Below are 24518 nucleotides of genomic sequence, written 5' to 3'. Positions count from 1 at the left end.
AAAAATACATTACAAGGAGGACCTTCAGAAGAGAAGGCAGCGATGATTCTAATATCGCGTGATTCTTAGTTTGCTATGGGGATTTAATGTTTCAATTTCATTTTCATATATTTTAACAAATGTAAAAAAAATTAAAAAAAAGAAAGAAAAAAGAGTTCAGAACACTTACTGACTTCTAAATGCCCCTGGGTTGCCAGTATTTTCGACCACGGCTGTATTCTCTTGATATAAAGATTTGTCTAAAGAAATCTTCCTCTCACTATTCTGGTATTAAACAAATAGAAATAATTTTGGTAATCTTAATTGACCTAAAACAGGAGACGTTTTGTCTGATTGTATGTCAGACAGCCAAGAAAAAAAGCATAGTGTCTTTTTATAGTCATGCTAAAACACACACACACACAAACACTCACACATATACAGTATATTCCATCTTGATTGTGGGACCTCCAGTCCATATTTGGTACAGATTTGTTCAGATGAGACAAAAGAGGAGCTTTTTGGCAAGTCACATCATCTCTGTGTTTACAGATGGTGGCAAAATGAAGCATCCAAAGAAAAGAATGCTGTGCTTTCTACTGTGAAATTTGGAGGAGGCACGTTTGCGTTTCTGAGGCTGCTTTTCTACACAGGGTGTCTTGAGTATGTGCAGGGTACAATGACATCTCAAGACTATCAAGGTATTCTGGAGCCAAATGCACTGCCCAGTGTCACACAGCTTGTTCTCAGCCATAGGTCATGGGTCATCGAAAAGGATAAACCCAAAACACGCCTTTTACAACACACAGGAAAGGCTAAGGTCAGAAATTTTGAAATTCTGAAAAGCCCAAATCTACATCCTATTGAACATCTGTTGAAGGAGAATTAGTTGCATGTATCTATTATTTCATAATAATAATAATAATATCAATATAATATTCTAATCTAAAAAAAGTTATACTTTTCCATGATTATTTTATTTAATTTCTGTCTTGGAGCAGTCATATGGTTATAATGTCTCATAGTAAGGGTTGAAAGGTCAGTTAAATTAAGCAAATGTTTCCTTGCACTTTACAACACTAGATATTTGATTATAATACATTTAATTGTCTGGCAAAGTGTAGTCTCTCAAATCACTTTTTTTACGCTCGTCTTGTCCGTTATTTCTGCATTTCATACAACACGACAATATGACACTAAAGAAACAAAGATTGCATTTTATCATCTTTTTTTAATTCTTTGAAGTCCGTGTTGTTGTTTATTCCCCACTTGTTTTTAAAACATTACCAGCCATCAAATTTGACACTTTGTATTTCCTATAGTGAGCAAGCATCCCAGAATCCTCATGGCCACCGGGACAAACACCATCACATAGTTTCACTTGCACAAAGGGGGAAGGTTTATCAGGGGTTGGTGGTTGGGGGCCGAATATGGGCGATGCAGGAGAGAATCTCCTCTCAGTCTGCAGCACATTGCAAACATACACGTCACTTATATAGGATTAGCATAAAATGGCATAGTATTAGAACTCGGGCTGACAGGGCGTTATAGAAAAGTACAGCTGTGTGGTTCATGTGTGGATGTGCAAGGAGGGATGGGACACACATAGGGTTGTTTTGTTCGCGTGTGTGTCTGCAGACTGCTAATGGAAAACTCCAATCTGACAGGCAGGGCCCAGACAAACCACAAGCAGCGGCTCATGACAGTGAAGAGCTCTGTCGGCGCGGCAACAACTGCAAACAACCAAAACATGCAGAGACACAAAAGGGCGGGACAGGTTGTGGAAAGAAAGTGGGAGTCTCTGACAGGTAGTCACAAACTGGTTGAGTGTTTGAGGAGTTTCCACCAAGTGGCACAGGTTATTTCAGCTGAACGTGGTTCAGAATGGTAGAGCCTGACCTGCCTTGTAAGAGCTGCATGACATCATCTGTGCGAGACCATGTAATCAATAAACTTAATTTCAAAAAAGAGACAGTAAAGGATACGTGGCGGACATCAAGCTTTTAGAGCAGGGGCGTTCAAGCTTTTTCCTTTAAAGGCCACGTCCAGAAAAATGGAAGAACCTTTGGCCACTTTGAAATTCATCCATCCATCCATCCTAGTGAGGAGCCGCTTCACCTCACTAGGGTCGCGGGCGTGCCGGAGCCTATCCCAGCTATCATCGGGCAGGAGGCGGGGTACACCCTGAACTGGTTGCCAGCCAATCGCAGGGCACATACAAACAAACAACCATTCGCACTCACATTCACACCTACGGGCAATTTAGAGTTGGCAATTAACCTACCATACAAGTTTTTGGGATGTGGGAGGAAACCGGAGCGCCCGGAGAAAACCCACGCAGGCACAGGGAGAACATGTAAACTCCACACAGTCGGGGCCAGGGATTGAACCCCGGTCCTCAGAAATGTGAGCCAGCCGCTCTAACCAGATGTCCACTGTGCCGCCCATTTTGAAATTCTTCCACATTAATTCATTAAACACACTAACACCAATCCATCAAGTAATTTTATATTGTTTATATGTTTTGGTTATTTTTGGAAAAACTGCTATGTCAAAGCTTTCTGTTATAAGTGACAAGTTTAGGATTTTTCAATTTTGGGGTGGCACACAGCCCTCTATCCCACTACAATAGATCCACCCCTGCTCTGAGCAAATCACGATATTCAGGACCATGCCGAATATTACTGTCGTCCCCTACACAATTTTAGACAATGGCAACACACAAAAGAATTGTCTACCAAGTAGGTGGAAACTCCAACGCCATCCCACCTCAAGTACTTCTGCTGTACACTGCAAAATGTAAGACTTTTTAAAAGTGAGAGAAAGCTTATGTCAGGGAGTGTTTTTAAAACCATGATAAGGAATGTTAGAACATGGAGGGAAAAGGTGAAATGAGGACACTTTCATCCTCCTGTGGAACTGTGAGTGCTTTAAATAGCCAGGAGATGAGGGGAGCAATGGTGGACAGACACCGAGCCGCATCCATTGCTCGGCAGAGTGAAAAACAGATTATGCACGAAGAGGGAATAAGAAGTTAGGAGGACTATTTGAGTTCTGCCAGATTCCATCCCTCCAACATCTACACTGCACACAAGTCACACATAGAGTACAGAACATTATCAGCTCGTCGCCACTTTCAAGCGCAAAACAACGTGCTCAGCCGCTCGGCAACTACTTACAAATCGACACGAAAAAGCAGTTAAACAACAAAGTAAAAAAACAAACACATTTCAAGATAGTGCGCTCTTTTCATCTTTACAGGGGCTCTACTGGCGCAAGTTGCTCAAATGAAAGCGCAAAATCTGGCACCTTTGAATCGGTTTAACCTGGCTATTTTACATCTTTTTTCTATCTTACATCCTTCACTTAAAGAATAGCAAAACAATTATGTGTACACCTTCCGTGGGTTTAGGCACAAAGAGTAAGAACAAATAAAGGAGTTATTGATGAGTTGAGAAACATTCTGTGTGAAAATGCACTAGTTGGTGATGGACGGCTTCAAAAGTTTGGAAATTCTACAGCTGCTGTGTGAATTGGATGACGTGGAGCAACAATAAGGCATCAACTTCATTCATCTTTGCCTTAATTACCCGTCATGCCACCCGGTAATGGCTAAATACGTGCAGAGATGAGGCATAACGCTACATTTATAACAGACATCAGGACTTTTCAGCTGACAAGGAAGCTTAGACTAACTGTATGTACGTCAGCAAAGTGAGAAATCATAGGAACATGAAAGTGAAGAACCCTTGGTTGTTCTATTTTTTTTTTTTTTTTTTTTTTGTTACTTAAGACAGCCCTGTGGGTGAATTATCGATTAAATGTTGCGTGGTGATGAAGCGCACATGCTGCTCTCAACTTAGAAAATACAGTACATTTGACCTTTTGCACTCAAGTACCCAATCCGCTTGACAATGTTAAATCAGCTCAGCCGATGGCGGCTGAAAAGGAGAAAGAACAGTATAAAACAAAATAAAAAGTGCACAAATTATAGGTTTTTTTTTTCTCTTGATGTGAGGCAGATCTTTTTTGTTTGGAACCGTCTTTTAGGATCTGGTTTGAGGGGGAGTGAGAATGTGGCGGGAGACAGGAGGTGGAGAAGTTACAGATCACAGATGGAGAAACGCCCAATCGGTTGTTGTGAGAAGTTGCCAGCACGAAACCCTCGGCATTTATCGGGCATCCTTCCTCAGATCCTTTACCCTCCCCTCCGCGCAGTGGATGGAGCACTCTAACCCAGGCTGGTGATGTTAGCCTTCCCACCCGGGGGCGCCACAATGCGCTGGGTGTTGCGGCGAGGAATGTTGTCGTCAACCTGAGCGCCTGTGTGGACAAAGAGCCAATTTTGCACTTTTAAAAGGAACGGCGAAACACTATATGTAGCTGCAACCTTTAGAGTAGCACAGTGGTTCTCAAACCTTTCACACTAATTACCAACTCCAAAAGTACTTAGCTTTCCAAGTACCATCGTAATGACAAACATTGAAATACAGTAATGGAGTAGGCCTAAGGATTCATTTAAAAAATGATGGTTTTATTCCTAAAAAGTATATTTATTATTCTAAGCCACGCTAACATTATGCACAGATTAAGACTACACATAAATATAGGAAAAGAAAAACCTGCATTTAAATAATCCATCCAACCATTTTCTGTATGATTCAGTTAAATGGATTGCACATAAGTTACAAAATTTACATATTTAAATGTTTAAAAATAAACCGCTCTTAAATGATTAATTGCAAATGTATTGTACTATACATACTTACACACAACTAACCTGTACTTAAAAAATGAACTGATGTCATAATTACCAATTTCCTCTTTAGCATTTTATCACAGAGCAGAGGGGAAAAAAACTCAAGACAATTTAAAAAAGCCCTGAAAAATACAAACTAGGGGGAGAAGGGGCAATCAGTTGATCGTTAAGAATTTTGGTTGGCTGTGTGGAATTCAATAATAGTGGTACAATAGAAGCGCGTTGATTCAGTCCCAACTAGTTAGCGATCTGAAGAAGAACAGTATGACAGGAACTATGGGAAGTTCAGATAAACCCATGCAGACCTCTTCCGGGCAGCGTTCTGCTCAACACAGCACTATGTTCATTCAGAGAGAATTTCCCATCCTATTAAAAATTATATTCGCAATATTCTCTTAATGTTCTCAATTAGTTTCTTTCTCGATGGAAATCTATAAGAGAAGTGGCTGTTTTCGTTGAGTAACTCTGTCTTTTTAGTTCAGTTTAGTCAAACCTAGGCAATGATTTATCAGTATGAGTCTCCACTGACCAGAGAGGCTGAAGCCAGATTGATGCAGATTCCTGACCGGTTGCTGGTTCGGCTGCTTTGCAGGTGACGTCTTGGCGGATGAGGCGGGCGTCATGGCTTTAGGCGTGACCGACACCTCGCAAACCGGACCGTCGTACAGACCTCTGGGTACACCCCTCAACTCAGCCAGCTGCATTGTGGGAAATATAATTCAGCCAATTAAAAAGACAAAAGAAATAAGAACATCGATATCGATTCGAACTATGTGATACCCTGCTGCGAGCTTTTATCCTCTTGTAGACGTAGTCAGGGAAAGGTTTACGGGCCACGTAGCGTCCGGAACCTTCGGTGGTGTGGAGGTTTCCTTCCTCTAGGATGATCTTGCCCTGGCTGATCACCACCAGAGGCCCGCCACGTACCTCTGTTCCTTCAAAGATGTTGTACTCCACAGTCTGCAGAAGGAAGCCATTAAAGAACAAGGGAAAATATATGAATGTAAGTCTTTCTGTTGCCACATTAAGAAAATCCGTTTGAGGTTATGTTCTGATCTACAAAGAGTCCTCATCATTATTGAGATGAATGAAGAAGAGCCATACAGAAGAAACACTAAACTCAAACACCCCTGAGGTCATACAATGAAGAATTTGAGTGGCCTCATAAGTGGCACAAAGCACCGTCATGCAAGACCTTGTAGTGTGAGACGTCACGTCAACAAAAGCTTTCTTTGCAGCACTTGCAAAGAAGGTGAGGTTTTGTAAATTAAAGCAATAAGACTAGTATGGGTATCATGATGGTCAACGTCAGCATTTAATATTGGCACATTATATTTACACTTGTGTGACAGTTAAATTGTGAGGTACATCTGCAAGTACAATGTTTGAATTTTCTTTTCTTTTTTACTAATTATTTCCTTTGCTTGTTAAGAATCTGCAATTGGCTGGCAACCAGTCCAGGGTGTACCCCAACTCTCGCTCAACCCAGCTGGGATAAGCTCCAGCTCCCTCCCTACAGTGAACAAAGGGTTTTACGCTGGCTGAAATGGATGAATTCTATTTTAATTTCCAATGGGAACAACTGGGCAGGAAGTCGGCCCAACAGTTCCGAGGTTTGGGTTTAAAATCTCACCTCTGTCCTTCCTATATGGAATTTGCATATTCTCCCTGTGATTGGGTGGGTTTTCTCAGGGTACTCCGGCATTCCTCCCACATTTAAAAAATCATTTATGTTGGTTTCATTGAAGACTCACAATTGTCCAATGATGTGAATGTAATTGTGAATTGCTGTTTGTATATCTGTGCCATGCTATTGGCTAGTGACCAGTCCAGGGTGTACCACTCTTCTCACCCCAAATTGGCTGGGATAGGCTCCAGCTCACTTGCGATCTGAATGACGAACAGCGGTATCGAAATTGGATGGATGCGTTGCGATAAAACTGTTTCTGAGTCTGAACCAATCAGAGCTTGACCAGTATTCCGGAATGGAATGTGTTGGAATAAAAATGTAATGATAAAAAGCAACAAACACATTGAACATTAAGGCAAAGAGACTGCATGAAATCCAATTCATTGGCATATTATTAAAGAGGTCCTACTAAATGGATGTAAACTAAAATGTAATATCCATTCAGCAATATTATCCGTGTCCTTGTAAAAGAAACACATTTCATCCATGATGCACTGTGTGATTTCCAGGTTGTGTTAGATGTGAAGCGGAGAGAAATTTTCATCTAACAGCTCTCGGCTGGGTTTCGCTAATGCTTTAATACAGCTGCACTGACTCATGACACAAATTACCAGTATATTACACCAAAATAACTTCAAAGCGGAAACACATTGATTTCATCCTGTCAACATATTTTCTTTTCTTTTTTCTCCCATCTTCATGATGATGATGTGAACTCCCTGTAGACCATGCTGCACACACAGATTTATGAAAATCCTACCCAGGAAGCTGTAGATGTCCTATTTGGAGTATCAGGCAAGCAAGTAAAATTAGAACATTTATGGTATGAAAAGAGCTTAAGCGATTTAACCCACATTGACTCCAAAATGTTCAAGGTTAAAATTGTCATAACAACAAGCACACAAGCCTCAGGGCAGAAGAACAACCAGGGTCAATCAAGGACAGTCGAACATATGGTTGCATTTGTGCAAGTGCGTGCCTGTGCATATATGTGTGTGTGTGTGTGTGTGTGTGTGTGTGTGTGTGTGTGTGTGTGTGTGTGTGTGCTGAAAAGTTACTGAAGGCTGAGGTCATACATTTGGTTGATTTTTGAACGGCGGAAATGAGATCACAAGTACAGTACACTGAGCTTGTATAACACACGCACATTGCGAATACCCAATCCTTACCGCGAACGTAGCTTCATCATTTTCCGACCAGGCAGAATAAAAAGAAAACAAATAACAGATCCAAGTAAAGTCCAGACACACAGAGATTTATAGCGACACAGAGATCTGCCTGCGAACAATCAAAACCAATGTGTTCCCGTTCTTTCGGCAGATTTTAAGGATGACATCAGCGCCCTACGTCTGTGGGAGGTTCACACCCTACCCAAGCGAGACAACCATAAAACATCCTCTGACAGAATGCTCAGTTTTTCCTTGCTCGCTAATAAATACACATTAGAAAGTCTGAGGGGGAATCAAAAGACAACTTTAATCACTCTGCTGTATATAACTTGAAGTCAGTCAGTGGAGCACAGACCTCCGCCAAGTTGAATTGTTAACAATTTTATGGGTCATTTTCATGTAATTTAATCAATAACGATAAAGACACACTGAATTTCATTTTAAAAACAAATTAATTTTACTGATGAGTAGTAGTAGTGAGTAGAAGTAGTAGTGCATTATTGCCAGTTGTTATCATTCAAAAGGTACTATTTGTTTATAAGAAAAAAAACATTTCTAAAGTTACATTTTTAAAACTTTTAATGCCATGTCTTGCAGCATGTTTTCTATAGATGCAAAATTTAATTTTGGGATATATAAGGGCACGGTGAATGACTGGTTAGCACATCTGCCTCACAGTTCTGAGGACCGGGGTTCAAATCCCGGCCCCGCCTGTGTGGAGTTTGCATGTTCTCCCCGTGCCTGCGTGGGTTTTCTCCGGGTACTCCGGTTTCCTCCCACATCCCAAAAACATGCATGGTAGGTTAATTGAAGACCCTAAATTGTCCGTAAGTATGAATGTGAGTGCGAATGCTTGTTTGTTTATATGTGCCCTGCGATTGGCTGGCAACCAGTTCAGGGTGTTCCCCGCCTCCTGCCCACAGTTGGCTGGGATAGACACCAGCATACCCGCGGCCCTAGTGAGGATAAGCGGTGTAGATAATGGTTGGATGGATGGATAGATAGAGAGGATATTACTCATATTGCTTATTATTCATTTTCTATGAAAACTAACGCATACATCTCAGTGTCTTCAGAGTTCCTTTTTTGTTTGTCTTACAAACAGTCCTCCTAAATACTTGACAGGTTAAATCATCAAGGAGGAGGAGCTGACTGACCAGACCAGGTGAAGCGAATGAGAAACCATGAAGTGCAGCAACACAGGAAAAAACACAAAGACATACACACACACACACGCACACAAAGTGAGATATTGTGGTGGTAAAATGGTGATTGAACATCGTACCGAGTTGTGGCTCTTGGCAGAGATGATCTTAGTGACATCAGGGTCCCAGAGTATCAGATCTGCATCAGAACCCACAGAAATACGACCCTTGCGGGGGTACAGGTTGAAGATCTTGGCCGCATTGGTGCTGGTCACCGCCACGAACTGGTTTTCATCCATCTTGCCAGTCACCTAAAATGAAACCAAACCCAGAGTGAGAATATCCCCAATCAGGGAAATTCAATTGCCATTTCACTGAGTGCAATGCGATCAATTATACTACAATTACATGTTTAAAAAAAATAAATAAATAAATCAGCTTTTACACAAAAGCTAATAATGCTCTTGTTGACTGACACTGTCAAAGGGATAATAATTTAACATTTTTGTAGCCATATAGTGGAATTTTGCTCAACATGGTTTCCTAAATTTGAGGGGCAGTTGCATTTTTGGATAGAGTAGAAGTAATTGTGTGCATTTACTGCAACAGCGCTAATATGCTTAATATGCACAGTAAACCATCAACATAAGCACTCAGCCCACTCGACAAAGGCCAGTAGAAATGTGTCCTGCTGCACTCCTTCGACGTCCTTTAGCTGGACAAAGTCATTAGGTTCTATCGCTCTCTTCTACTTGCTATGAGAGAACACATACCACACACTTGTCCCAGATAATCGACATCCTCTCTTCCGTCCCATTAACACCTTCAGGAATCAAGCTGAAGTCATCTTTGCCGACAGCACGTTGGGCAGTGTTGAAGGGACAATGTGCACTTCCTGTCACCTGCAGGTCACCACTGTAAGAAAAGGAAGCACAAATATAAAGTACTGTCAGGATGTCTCCACTTGGAATATTTTGATGGTGTTACCAAGAGAGCAGGGAGTTGAGATAGTCTGGTGTGGTGGGGTCGGGGCTCAGTGGTGGCGAGGTGACGTAAGCTGCCGCCTTGGCCCAGTTCTTGCTCCAGTAGTGTGAGCCGTCTGTTCCCAGGCTTGCAGTGATCGGCTCCCCGTAGACAACAGTGCCTGCCCAAAACAGTTTAATAAATATTGAAACTCAATTTACAAAGCTTACAGATTAATTGATTTTGAAATAATGCACTCCAACTTTTTCTGTAACAACCCAGGCTAAACGTAGCTCCTCACCAACATATACATCTTGTCTTTCTTTCTCGAGCTTTACCACGCCAACATAATTCCTTGGACTAACAGTACTAGTGTCCTATTTAGACTGGGCTTTGGTGCCATCTTGTGGCATCGTAGGGTGTTTGAGACAAAGCACCAAACCTGCAAATAAGTGAGTTTTTCAGCAAATAACGGAGGACAGGTTAAAAAAAAAACACTAACAGTGAACTGCAAATGTGTGGTGGATTACTGTACACCGCTATAATTTGTGCAAGTATTTGCAATGAGAGCCTTTTATTTATATAGATCGAATTACTAAAAATAAAACCATTCTGCCAAAGACAGCAACTGACTGCATCTCTTGTGTAGTAGTGACACGCGGTTTTTGAGTCTCACCCTTCTTCCTGGCTTGAGCGATGACATCAGCAGCACTCTTGCTCATCACCTTGGTGATGTACAGAGGGCAGTTGGTCTGATTGGCCACAGTCACAGAGCGGTTTACGGCCTCCGCCTCCACCTGGAAAAAGGAAATAATAATACATGTGATCAAACAAGAATGGCAAGATGAGGTAGAGTGCAGACTTCCATCAAGTCTGATCTATAATGCCCAATTGTGGTAAATCTCCTCCTAACCAGCTTTACTTTCAGTGACTGTAGGTACAAATGCTGTACACAAGGTACAGCAGAGAGAGAGTTATTACATTATTGTCTGGTTGATTTCCAGTCAATAATCGTGTCTGCAAGTTATTGCAAAAATATTGAACACGCTAATATAATTTCTATTATCTTGCACTAACCATCAGAACTGTTTTATCGGGTCTGCAAGTTATTCAAAAAATATTGAAGATACTAATATCATTTGTATTATCTTGCACTACCCATCAGAACTGTTTTATATAAGTGGCTGATGTCCATTCTACAACTTGTCTGTGCTGGAAGTTTTCTATATGATAGAACAATGGTGTGATTTATTTTGGGTTAAAGCTATCTTATTTACTTCCTTTTCGGATGCCTGCGTTTTATGAAATTATAAAACTTTGAATCGATTAGGAATGATATCCTTCCTCCTCTTACTCTTCTTTTCCAGCTGGGAAGTGAGAAGTGATTTCGTGACAGTAGGAATATGATAACAAGAAGAGGGAATTGGGAGATAAACAGAAGTTTTTAAGCAATGAAACACCCTGTTGTGGTAGTTGTGCTGAGGCCAGCTCTCTTACACACTTAATCTCTCGTTCCCATTGTTTTCACCACGAAGGATGTGCTGTAACAGATCTGCTCAGCCTCACAGCAAAATACTAAATACTGAGAGTGTAAACTGCAGAGGATGTTAAAGGACTTTCCAAAAAAGTGACACATCCAAGGTCTAAATGCATCATGGTCCCATCCTCTATTGCAAAATGTCTAAAAAGGCAACATGAAGTGATCCGACATTGAACTCAGATTTCAAAAATGTGTCTCACCTCCTCAGGACGGCTCAACACGTGTCCCTCAGGACCACTGATGCCCTGCTCCAGGATCCTGCGCTGTTCCTGAAACACACACATGTACATGCACACACGCACACGCACACGCAAACACACACACGCAACAGAATGCTGAGGCAACTGCAATATGTTCCACATGACCAGGATTAAGAGTACAGACTAAGCACACATAATATGCCCTCTATGAATATTCATCATCATTTGTCGGTGATTAATGTTAATTGACCTTTGTGTCATGACATTATAGAGATGTAGGGGATAAAGAAACCTACCATTGAAGAACATGCTATTCATGTTAACCCTGTCCAGATTGATTTCGTAGGTCATACCTCAGCAACAATGTCTCCATTTTCGGCATGCACCTGAGCGATGGCTCCAAGATCACGGATCACACTAAACACTTCGTAAACCTGCAGGAAAGACGAGGATTTGTTGTACAAGTTGTAATATGTTGAAATGCATTTACTCTCACTGGCCACAACATTAAATACACCTAAGCAACAGCTCTGATCTTACAAAAATTATAATGCTCCGTTTTAATTAACATTGCTGAGAAATATAAACGTTACAATACCGTGCGTTCATTATTGTAATTTTAGACAAATAACGCTTCACTTTTTGCAGTCCTATATGAATGCAAACAATAACCACAAATGTGAAACTAACATCACTTCATGTGTCACTCAATTGCTTTCAAGCCACAACTGAACTTTGTAAATGGAAAAACATGGATAAAGCTCTTGTATCGGATCTCATTAGATTGTACGAAGCCCAGTCCCCTAAATGAAAAAGAAATGGTGAAAAAATATATATAATAAGCATAAAAGGGCCCACCTGAGTGTCAGTTAGCTGGAAAAGATCCTTATAAGCTAAGTAGACCAGGAAGGAGTTGATACCTGAGAAGGTGGGAAATGATAGAACAGTTTTAAATTGCAAGACAAAACATGATGATATAACACACACGTACAGGTATCTCTGAGTATGGCGCAATTATACACGAGGAAACAGTAAATGTGTGCTAAATGTGTGACGAGCTAAAACTGCACAGAAGCATAAAGACTTAAAAGGACACATCAACTCCACAAACTACATTACTAGTTAAAAGTGATGGTTAATTGCTCCATCCTGGTTTGCTAGTGGCACACAACAGCCTCTCGGGGCCACTAGTGAGCTTCATTAGTCCTTTCTTAAGCAATCATTAGGTTTTTTTTTAACAAAAAGCATGGTTTAAAGTTGTTCTTTTGTCAGTAGCTCATTGCAACATAGCATTTGTTACATCCTAGCAGTTTAGTCATACCATGATCCTTCACAAGGGCCTCCATCTCTTCCTGCATGCCTCTGTGCCACTCAGTGATGTCCATATGCAGCGAGTAGTCACAGCACGACTTGCTGTCGGCCCATTCGCGCCACTGCTCGAAGGCCAAGATGAGACTGACGCCGGGCTCGGGTACCACATGATCAACTGGAAACACACATAAACAAAACAACTCATTCTCTTTCATCTGTAATGTGTTACTATTGACTATAGCCAGACTGAGATCACAACCTGGCAGCTGAATGTTGCAGTTTGATCAGTGTCAGGGATAAGCATCACCCATGACGGAAAGCAGACATGAAATGACAGCTAAAGCTATTGCAGTTTGTGGGGGTTGAGATGTTTCGCAAACAAAAAATCTCGAGTCTCTTGTATGAGCCCGTATTCCCTGACGATAGCCTTCATTGTGTTGACTTCAGCAGGTTTTTCTCACTGTGTATTCTCTTTGCCATAGGGATATTATAATTCACTTGAATCTTGCGCATACTGCTTTAAAATGTAATCAATTCTAAGTCTGTTTGATTATCTCCCTGCAAGCCGACCCCCTCTTAAGAGGAAGAACATATAGTGAGACAAAGCAAAATGGCTGTGTTTGGGACGGGGGGACGGGGGGACGGGGGCATTTGTATGATGCAGATGATAACTGCCTGTTCATATGTGTATATACAGTATGACCTCACTTCTGGAGGAATAGGGAAAATAAATAGGGAGACACTTCTTAGACCAACCATTACGTTGCATTTAAACTGTCTCCTTGTTTTTATTAAATTGTATCTCTCATTATTCTCAAAGTAATTGTCCTATCTGTTGTCTACTAAAGGGTTAACATTTTTCGCTTAACATGAATAACATTGTACCGGTATCGGTGCTAAAAATTAAATAATGAAACATGATGAGGGTGTCAACATTGATAAGCATTCGAAAAAGGAAGATGGATCCAAAAGAGTCAGATTCGGATTCTAAATAGAGGGAGCTCTCAAATGGCATTAAACTACATTGTTAGAGCAACAAATCCAAGTGCCACATACAGTAAAAGTAAGGGAAGATGGGAGATAACTCACTGATCATTGTGGTGCCTCCCGCCAGTGCCGCTTTGGTGCCCTGGTAGAAATCATCAGCAGAAGTCATGCCTCGATCAGGCATCTGGAAGCGTGTGTGCACGTCGATCCCGCCTGGCATCAACATGCGACCGTGGGCGTCGATGGTTTTGACCCCACCGGGCACGATCAGGTTTTCCCCAATTTGTCTGAAATAATTTCCAGAAAGTCCATCCATCCATTTTCTGTACCACTTATCCTCACGAGGGTCGCGGGCGTGCTGGAGCCTATCCCAGCTATCTTCAGATGCAGGGTACACTCTGAACTGGTCGCCAGCCAATCGCAGGGCACATAAACAAACAACCATTCGCACTCACATTCACACCTACGGGCAATTTAGAGTCCTCAATCAACCTACAAAGCGTGTTTTTTGGGATGTGGGAGGAAACCGGAGTACCTGGAGAAAACCCACCCAGGCACGGGGAGAACATGCAAACTCCACACGGGCGGGGCCGGGATTCGAACCCCGGTCCTCAGAACTGTGAGGCCGATGTGCTAACCAGTGTCAACCGTGCCGCCTTCCTGAAAGTCAATTGTTGTTATATATATCGATTTGAAAGTTTCAAGTCTCAAATTCATAATGCATTTTCTGAAAGATTAAAATGTTTATGTTCGCTGGCATTCTTAAGTACAACAAAATAATTGTTTTAATTTTATTTATTATCTGCAATTGGCTGGCACCTAAAGTCAGCTCGGCGAGGCTCCAGCTCACCCACAACCTTAATGAGGATAACCAATAAGAAAATGAACAGATGGATTATTATTTTTTTATTATTATTAATTGGAATTTAATCTGTTGAGATAAAACAGGATTGTATTTGAAAAAAATAAAGTCACACCACCATAACATCTTATTAAATTATATTAAATTTAGGAGAAAAGAAAACAAACAGAATGTATCTACCTATCAATCTGTATAGTATTAAATTACATGTCATTGCTTGATTTATTTTTTTAAATGACAGCCATATTTTAGCATTACGACACAAAGATAAATTGGTATTTTTATATTTAAAACTTGAACAACTATATTTTCTTATGTATAGTTTATTTTATTTCTTAAAATTTAGATTACGACTACTGTCATTTTTGTACCGTGTTGACGTTCCAAAAAATTTTATGAATAAAGCTTTCTATAACACTTTAAACTCTATTACAATGCATGTTGCCAAACTCAACGGAATGGTGCAAAAGAAAACTCGATTTGGCTTTCACCACTGAATAAACATGCAGCTCACTTGATGACTCCATCCTCCATATAAATGTCGGCGCAGAAGGACTGGTCATCGTTGACGATCTTCGCTCCTTTAATCAGGAGTCGGTCACTCTGAAAGATAACGATCAGGATCACTCAGCTAAATTCAAATAATCCTGTTTTAAGTTACATTTTCTTCAATGAAATATTCTACAAGAAGCAGATGCTGCAGATCTGAACGTAGAGGTACTTTCATCAGTGTGGAATTTTAAAGACTGTCAAGATAAAGTTACAATGCTGAGCATTGGATTTGGCTCGGCTTGTGAAGGGAATTAGTGTGTATATGGAAAATGTGACATAAAGCGGTGGATTGACTAGGCAGCCTCTGACCGTCTTGGGCTGCTTTCTGATAAGAAACATTGTACTCTAAACTGGCTTTATTCCTCCAATAAAGCACTGTGAAACACGTGAATGCATCGATTGAGGAGAGGGAAATTGCAAAAAGCTCCCAAAAAAGGCAGGATGAAAATGGGGGGAAAGTACTTAAGAGTCCAAAGGAAAAGATAAAGTTACATTTGCTGTATATTGTATAAATTAGCCCATTAAAATATGTAAAGTGCAGCTGCTGAAGCAATTATCTTCTGTGTTGGCTCTTGGTATTCAATTATGGATGTAAAAGACATTTCTCCCAATAGTGATTTAATTAAATAAAGGCAGACATATAGTATAATGCTTTAATTCAGTATGCTGCACAGACAACTCTGCCAGTGGGGGGGTGAGGGTGAGAATTCACTGGTGAGAGAATGAGGACAGCAGCCCACTCCCTGACACGCCCCACAGTCCTTTTTAAGGATTTAGAGCTTTGCAGAAGCACACATGGGAGAGGACCAATCACAGGGCCAAGTGTGAAATCAATCATTATTCTAAGCCTACTGCAGGGCCACTTGTCTCGCTGTGCAAGAGACAGGAGTGGGCGAGAGGGGGTGGTCTGCCCCTTCCGTTGCTTCCCAATCCCCCCTCCCTTGAGCGACCCTACTGTTCTGGCTCACTGTGCAAAAGGGGAGTGGCAGCACTGGTCACAAGGGCTCAAGCATCCTACACTAACAAAGAACACTCTATTGGAACCACTGTTGTTAGCCTGAACCCAGCCAGTCCTGGTCCCAAGCAGCCAGTTGTAACCGCGCCCTGCATCGCCCTTACTTCTAAGCTAAACATTTAGGGTCAAATGTGTAAGATTTCAAATCTTAACATGATTACAGTCTACATCTTCTTGTTAATGACCATGTTTTTATCTTGAAACTATACAGTACCCCTATACCGAAGACACTTGAAAGCAATTATTTGGGCCTTAAACATAACATAACTTATCCTCGCAAGCTTTTTGTACAGTACAATACTAGTGTAAGGAACTATAATGACCTTAATATAAAACAAATATTCTATGTTGTATGACTGTTTGTACGGTACAGGGTATATGTATTTTGCTCAAACCGGTGCAAGGAACTACTGCACTGTAAAACGGAAATGTTTGTCATACAGTAACCTCCTTCAATCCTAATTGGACAGAAAGAAAAAGAAGACACGACAGCAGGTCTTGAAGATCTTTGGCATCTGGCATGTGAATGGTTTGGAGATCCTCTGATAGTACAATAATACAGGATCGTGCTCTACTGAATATCGAAGAGAGACGGCTAAATGTTGCCTGTTTATATGTCCCAGCAAGTACTTGACATCGACTTCGACATTACGCAGATTACTGAACATTACGATCAACATGACCTGACGACAATTCCCTTTTCAGGTCAACGTTCCCAGTTTCAGACAAACCTCAGACCAGAAAAAAAATATTCTCAAATTGACTTTTAGGCTACTTAGCAGAGGTGAGGTGGAGGAGTATGACAAATTCCCACTAAAATTGGATTTCTTCTTTTAACTGTTTGGAACGACAGCTGCTGGAAGTTTAGTCAGGAATTCTGTCAAACTACTGCCAAGAATCCAGACTTATATAATCATCTAATTGTTGTCAGCTCACAGGGGCTCCAGCGTGTTTGTGTGTGATTGTACTGGATCTTCGCCAAACATGACAGTGACCTTTCTATCATGAGAACCTCTGACAGGATGTGGACGAAGCGCAATAGCAAATTGCTGTTTTGCAACATAAACAAATCAATTTTACACATACATGTGTGACTAAACTCCAGCAATAATAAAAGTTCCTTATCTGAACAAAAAATCAATGGTAAGCAGTACAGACACAAAAGTAGAAAGTATTTACCAAACATTAATTTGCAGTTGGCTCCAACAGTTATCCTGTACATACAGTGAACCCCGCATGATCGCGGTTCGTCAATCCCCAATTCACCTGTTTGGAGATTTTTGGGAGGGAAACATATCCTCCATTATTGCTTGAAAAAACTCATCTACTATTCGCTGTTTTTGTGCTCAGGCCAAAGCAATAAATGTGTTAGGTTCTAGATTTCTTGTGTTCAGCGTAGACAAATGTTTTTGGGGGGTTAAAGAGAAGTTCTTTTACCGCCATCCATCTTTATGCAAAAAAAAAAAAAGAAAAAAAAGAAATCTGATATCTATCATAAAATAAGACACGATGAACACTATGATCCAATAAAAGTGTTGCTTTAACGTCAGCTTGTGGCATCTTTGTGCCAAATAACTATGCTGATGTGAGTTTAGGAGCGTAATGTAGGGCTTTGCCACCATCTTGTGGCATCTAAAGGCAATCGTAAAGCTTTTTGGGGGCGTGAAAATTACTTGTGGATTTTTGCTATTCGCTGCAGGCTTCAATCTCTGTCCCCCATGAATCACGATGGTTCATTGCACTTTTTTTTTTCTCCACAGATAGAGGGTCCACCATGTAGCACTATATGAAAAGTAAAAACTGTTGTCCTACAAAGTGCCAAACAACTCCGATGGCCACTGACATAATACTAATAAAATTTAGTGATTCAACATTCGAAATGCATGCCACAAACATCTCGTTGCTATGAAAATGACAGCTAGCATTTATCATTGCCCAGCAACGCTTTGTGTTTTTATCCAAATGGAAAACAGCCTAGTAACACAAATGAAGTCAGTTGGAGAACGCTGCCAGTTACGACATTCAACACTATGATTTCATAAACGGCTATTTTGACTTATTCCACCACACCGCAAATGTCTGTCCACACATCGGCTACAATAACAAATCCTCACTATAGTTCATTTACAATATAAATGGTCCATAATAAAATGTCAAAACAGGGATTACTCCTCACGCAGTACCATTATCTCATTAAAAAAAAAAAAAAAATTAAAACTAGTTATAAAACATTATTTCAAATGGGTACCAAATATGCTAATCTACATTTTTTTTTTTTTTTTTACATTTTATTAACACATAACTGAATAGGGAAAAAACAAGAAAAAGTAAAGTAAAAAAAAAAAAAAAAAACATCCTGTTGTTTATTAATTTTTTTAATTCTCATTTTTTTATTCACATTCATTTTCGAAAGCACTTTTCCTCGTTAGGGTTGCGGGTGAGCTCGATATAACCTTGATTATTCGCATTGCTCATGTCTACAATCATTCACACGCACACCAAAAGACAATTTAGAGAAAACCCACGTGCACAAGGGAAGCAGCACACAAGAAGGCCACAGTCGAGATTTGAACCTAGAACCTCAGAAGTGTGAGACAGATATGCCTCCTGTTCATTCAATCACTTCAAATTGTATTTTCTATCATCAACAAGTTCTTCCTTTTACATTTTCTGAAATCAGCTTGTTCTCTTAAATCCACTTAAAACCACACAAAAACAAGAACAACCGAGCTACGTATGTTACTCATAGTTTATTTTGGTTTCAATAAAATGCTCTCTTTGCCACCTCGTTGACCCCCTCATTTAAGGACAAAGAGCAACCAGAGTTAATGTGGTCTTGTTCCTCACAACACAATGGTCTGCCTTGTTCAAGTGCTCAGTAATGAAAAATGTTCCATTTCTGTACACCTTTGTCTGGTGTTTGACTTTGGGGGAATTTGTGATTACGCTGAAGGGGTGGAGACAGGAGGTCTCATTTACCAGTGGATGGGTGGGTGCATTTGGAGAGCAACATGCTGTGTAATGTGTGAACTGACAGCGCCCCAGGCCGCTGTGTGCTGTGAGATAACAACATGAATACGGGGAAACATCCTTAGGAAAGGAAGTGCACACAAAGGGACAAGCGCAGTACTGCAGGTGAACGCTGCCTAATATTATCTCATCTGTTAAAGTTTATAGCTACACAGTATTTAATCCAGGTCATTCTTATTATAGCGCCTTTTTTTTTAGTCTCCTATAGAAATAGATTCAGAGACTTCACTTTGTGTAGTTTCATTTACTGGGCTGCAGCAAAAAAAAGTCTGAATTCTAAAGCAAAAATCAACAATTTTAAAGATTTAAAAAAATCTGATCTGCTTCTATAATGTATTATAAGTACCTGTACTTGTTCAATAAATAATGACTGATATTTTTAATTACTGAATTATCATATTCTTGGGGTGCTGATCTTGCTATGTAGCACTGAAACTAGGGAAGGCATAATAAATGAAAAGTTGATTAACTAATCACTGAGAAGGATTTCAACTGTGTGAAATTGTTTAATAATCGTATCTTGAAGCATTTCAGGCCGAATGGAGTGCACGACTTGGTTGAAGCAGCAGAGTTGCCGTTGATTCAATCTCAACTATAGGTTGTGTGCATGTAGAAGAAGAACATGACATCATCCACGCAGACCTTTGCTATGGCACAATTCTTCTGCACAAGATTATTCTGCTCAAAACTGACATGGAAACAGGAGCTCAGAACATTCAGAGAGGAAAATTCTCCCATCACTGTAAGGAAAATTAATCAATACGTTAGTAAAAGTGTACATTTTCAAGTCACCCTTTCTAATTAATGGCGGGGGGGGGGGGGGGGGGGAACAATTGTCAGTTTTAGTCCTGTCTAATAGAGTATTCACTTCAGTTGTAAATATATTCAGCCTCCAGTGATCTTCCTGTTTGACGGAGAAATCCCTAACAGTGATTAGTCTTGCTGTATCCGGCTCCCATCCCAGGTGGTGAACTGGCATTTGTTCATGTTTAATTGATGAGAAATGCTTTCAGCATCTAAGTACTGTACCAGCTGCACTGCTGAGTCTGTACTGAACACAGCGGTTAATGAAATGTGAAAATAACAATATCACTGTAGACTGCACTTTTCTAAACCACTCTTCACACTCATGCAGCTTTGTTGGAAAAATATATTTTGTGCACTTATAATTTGTTTTTCGTATTTTAAGTAAATTCTCACCTCACAAGCTTTTGTTTTTGGGTGAGGATAAGAGAGGAGACCTTGTTGCTCTGTTGTTCTCTGATGTTTTTATCACGATGTGAGACATAGCAAGATGTCTGTGGTTGTGGGCGGGGGGCGCCACTTGCATGAGGCAGATGATAACTGCCTGTTCATCTGTATCTATGACCTCGCCCATAAGGAGAAATAGGCAGACACTTGCATGCAAGTTTTTATCAAATTCTATCTCTCGTTACTATCAAAGTGCTTGCCCTGTCCAGTTTAAGAAATGGTTGATATTTTCCCTTTACCAGCTTTATGGAGTTAAAAAAAAAAACAAAGGCCATTCTTACCCTCCACACCTAGTCTTATGGACCCTATTGACACAAATGTCACTAAAAACTGAGTTGTAGTCATGTTTGCGCCATGCATTTAAAATGGAAAGAAAAATGCCTCTGACCTCTTTTCTTTCGTGCGCATTACAGGAATAGCCCCTCTATCCATTTATGTTCGACCTAATTACTGTAAATACAACAAAACCAACTAATCCTCTGATCTCTGCTCCACCAACTGGCTGCTGCAAATGTCTTCAATCAATCAATAACAGCATCCTCAGCTCTACTGATCAAGAAATCAAGAGTATGACCATAAAAGATTCATCTAATCAGCACTGAGGTACAATTAAATTGGAAACATTGCATGATATTCAGTGTTACTAAGACATTGTTGTATATTTTTACTTTAATACATTTTAATCATTTTATACTATATGTGGACATTGACTTAACATACACTGACTGACCACAGCATTAGGAACAGTACGCATAATGTACCTAATGTATATATATATATAAAAAAAAAAGGTATTATACATACCCTTTACAAAGATAATGTACGGTTTGAGTAATTTAACTACAGTACATATTTACTGTGGTTTGCAGTTGTGGACATTTGCACTCCACTGAAAGGTGTTTCTAATTATCTATGAAAGTTCATTAGCTACATGAGAAGAATGTTGCAGTGTAGTTCTACCACTACAAACTACGATAGTAAATACATGTTTATGCCAATCCAAACTGAGGCAGACGTTTGATTCTTCTCCCATGCTGTGGACACACTCAGAAAATAAGACTCCACAGTTCCATTTCCTTTATCCTTTTTTTTTAAGCTCCTCCTGTACATCCTTTTCTCACTCAGTTGAGAGGGGAGAAGAAACATGGAAGGAAATAGAAGCCACAGCCCCTCCCTTCCCCCTCCGACACCTCCTCCTCCCTATTCACTCATTTACATCCTCACAAGCTTCAAAACGATTTGAGGGAGGGGGGAAAAGAAAAAAATATATCATCCAATGTGACACTATCAGTGTGACCTTTAGTGCCCTTTCCCTTTTGGAAGTTGAAATAAAAAAAGGGTGCATGCAGGACGATTCATGTGAACCTTGCTTCCAACAGGCATACGTTTGTAACAAAGAGCACCGGCGTAAAGCTGACTCAGAATAGCACAGTGCACCTAAACCTGCATTACAGGGATATTTGGAACGTAAAGCTTCGTTTTAACTACGAAGGTTGACACATCGAGGTCGAATTTTGTATTTTATTTTTTGAAATGCATTGAGAAGACGACTACACGCGAGGACACGGCACAGATTGGACATTTTGTAGCCGAGGGTGGCGAGACCACAGCGCTCCCGGTGACACCCGCAGGCCAGTGGCCCACCGCCACAGCGCCTTTCGCGCTCCATTTCCACGGGAAACTCACCGTGATGCGAGGGATGTTCTTCTTGCCCTGATAGCCAGACATCTTCACCGCCTTGCTTTCGCCGTGGACCGCTTTGTGGGCGAACCCGATTCGAAAAAGCACGAGCGCGGTTGTTCTTCGGGATGCTCCCCCAGCCCCCACAACCCCCCCACCCACCCTCAAACAAACAAATAAAACAAATTTGTAAAATTGCCAGCAAATAGCTGTGGCTGAAAGTCAGGATGGAGTCCTTGGCAGCCTCCCGGTGTCTCTCCGCCAATGCACCGAGCCTTCCCGAGCCAGACAAGAAGGGGAGGGGCCCCCGGAAGAAAAGCAACACCACTGCGCATGCGCAGCGCCTCGCCCTGCTCCACTTGAGACACTCATGCCATCAATCCAGGATTAGACACTTAAGAAGTAACGAAGTACAAAGTACTTAGTTACTGCACTTTTTCACGAAACTGTACTTGACTTGAACACTTTTTACTTTTACTCCTTACATTTGAAAACAGATATCTGAACTTTTAAGGCGGAAAATAACAGGGACAGTGGTGTTCGGGAGGAATTTTAAACTTTAAAATATATATATTTTTTTTTTAAATGGTTATGTTGTAATAATTGGTGTAACCAGATAATTTCAAGACCGGATGGGATCACTAAAGAGAGACACGTTCGATTATATACATTATGCTCAGAAAATGCACATAACCTTTACGGGGCCATAGCTTGTGACCCTAATAAAGTTTTTGTACCCTTGTCTTTAATGTCTCGGGAACATATTTGTATCCAATTTGTCCCCTGGAAAATGTACAATCATTTCTGTCTACTTCTGGCAGTGTAAAGAAAATTACATAAAGTTACATCAAGGCCTCACGCCAGAGATAAATCCTTTCAGAATGAAAAATGAATAATAAACTAAACTTAAAAGATTGGGATTCAACGGTTACTGTACCTGGAGTTGTCTCTATAGTGGAACTTTGCTGTCTGATTATGTCGTGACTTGCATAATTGCACTAAAATGCACCCAAATGCTTCATTCTGATGATTATTATTGAGTCTTCTTCGATCAGGGAAGAAGAGAGCAAATGCCTGAAGTGTATAAAATGCTGAGTTTTGACACGGAGAGGTACATTGAGAAGTATTTTTTTTAACCATATGTTTATTATTGAGAATGCAACTGCACTGTATCACACCAAAATGTTTTTTTTTTTTTTTTTTTTAAATAAATATTCTTGGTTATTTTATTTGGAGAAGGTATCTGAGGTATCAACTTGGTATCTGAGTGAGTGTGGGTGATGATATGATGTCATTGATGGAGTGTCAGTCAGGACGTGTGTAGCTAAGGCTTCCAATCAATATGCAACGTGAAAGCTGAGCTCAACGCCACCACTAAAAGCTTTCAACGGCATCCTGAGTCCTTAAAACTACATAAAGGATGCATCGACATGGCTGGTGCTGCACAATTTTCCTCCTAATGTGCCACATCCCCATGGACTCTCACTACCTGCTCGTGAGTCTAAAAGAGCAACGAGTTGCAATTGCTGTAATGGATAAATGCAGTGTAATGCTGGCTAAATGACGTAGGCAGCCACTCCCTCGAGCAGCTCTTCATGCCTCCATCCACTCGGTTGCGTCACAAGGCTTTCTGGGAAATGGAGTCAGGGTAAGTTGTCTGGTGTCCACTGAACCAATATTAAACAATGGAACGGGATGTTAAATATCATATGCATATGTTTTAGAACACGTTCAATGCTGAGCGAGACTGAGGTAAAAACTTTCTTTGGTAAAAGAAAATGTACCTTTGCATCGTCCAGATTCTGCAGAGCTTCCTTCCCTGTGCGCTCCCTAATCTCCACCTTCTTGGGCTGGGAGATGTCGCTCTGCCGGTCAATGACGCGACTGTCTCGCTTGCCTCTGCACGCAGAGAGCGCGTCGAAGTCCAAAGTCTTGTTGTCGAAGGAACCTTCCACCGGGCAGAACATGCCACAAAACTGCTGCCTCGGCCTGGCGGGGCTGTCGGAGCCTATGCTCTTAAAAAAGCCACCTGCTGGCACTTCCCCGGTGGTCGACATGCCTTGCAAACGGTGTTGCAGCTGCGCAGGAGGAAGAAAGGAAAAAGCTTCTTCTTTAGCTCAGCTCTGCTCCCCTGTGCGGCCACCGCCTTGAGAGGAATAAGGAATTCAGTTGCAGGTGGTGACGGCGTGACCAAAGCGGACAAAATAATAAGGACAATACAGCACGAAAGCAGCTCCACCCTTGTGAAAATATCTTAAAGTGAGGGGAAAACGAGAACATGGGAACGCGCTTGGACTTTTATTTCTAAGCTTCTAGCATGCGACCACAATGTGTCAAGTCCGCCTATGTGAGGGACACACCGGGAACGGAGCCTATCAAAATAAA

At 40.9% G+C, this 24518-nt stretch overlaps 1 protein-coding gene across 2 annotated transcripts; it reads right to left on the bottom strand.

Annotated features, from left to right (window-relative positions):
* Window positions 1-1188: 1188 nt before the first annotated feature.
* Window positions 1189-24454, bottom strand: LOC133413911 (dihydropyrimidinase-related protein 2). Of its 2 annotated transcripts, none has more exons than XM_061698839.1 (14): window positions 23918-24454; window positions 15120-15208; window positions 13846-14030; window positions 12767-12931; window positions 12304-12365; window positions 11799-11879; window positions 11446-11514; window positions 10382-10502; window positions 9730-9886; window positions 9516-9657; window positions 8883-9053; window positions 5519-5698; window positions 5268-5436; window positions 1189-4302 (listed from the first exon to the last, which is right to left on the bottom strand). In XM_061698839.1, exons 1-14 carry the CDS (start codon window positions 24188-24190, stop codon window positions 4211-4213), a joined length of 1956 nt encoding a protein of 651 aa, XP_061554823.1. In that variant the 5' UTR covers window positions 24191-24454; the 3' UTR covers window positions 1189-4210. The 2 variants fall into 2 exon arrangements, with proteins under 2 accessions (XP_061554823.1, XP_061554824.1); XM_061698840.1 differs by lacking the exon at window positions 23918-24454 and adding an exon at window positions 22140-22261.
* Between the last annotated feature and the right edge of the window lie 64 nt (window positions 24455-24518).

This window comes from Phycodurus eques, chromosome 15 (genome assembly GCF_024500275.1).
Source record: "Phycodurus eques isolate BA_2022a chromosome 15, UOR_Pequ_1.1, whole genome shotgun sequence".
NCBI lineage: Eukaryota > Metazoa > Chordata > Actinopteri > Syngnathiformes > Syngnathidae > Phycodurus > Phycodurus eques.
The sequence above is the reverse complement of the archived record's forward strand: the minus strand, read 5'-3'. Positions and strand labels throughout refer to the sequence as shown.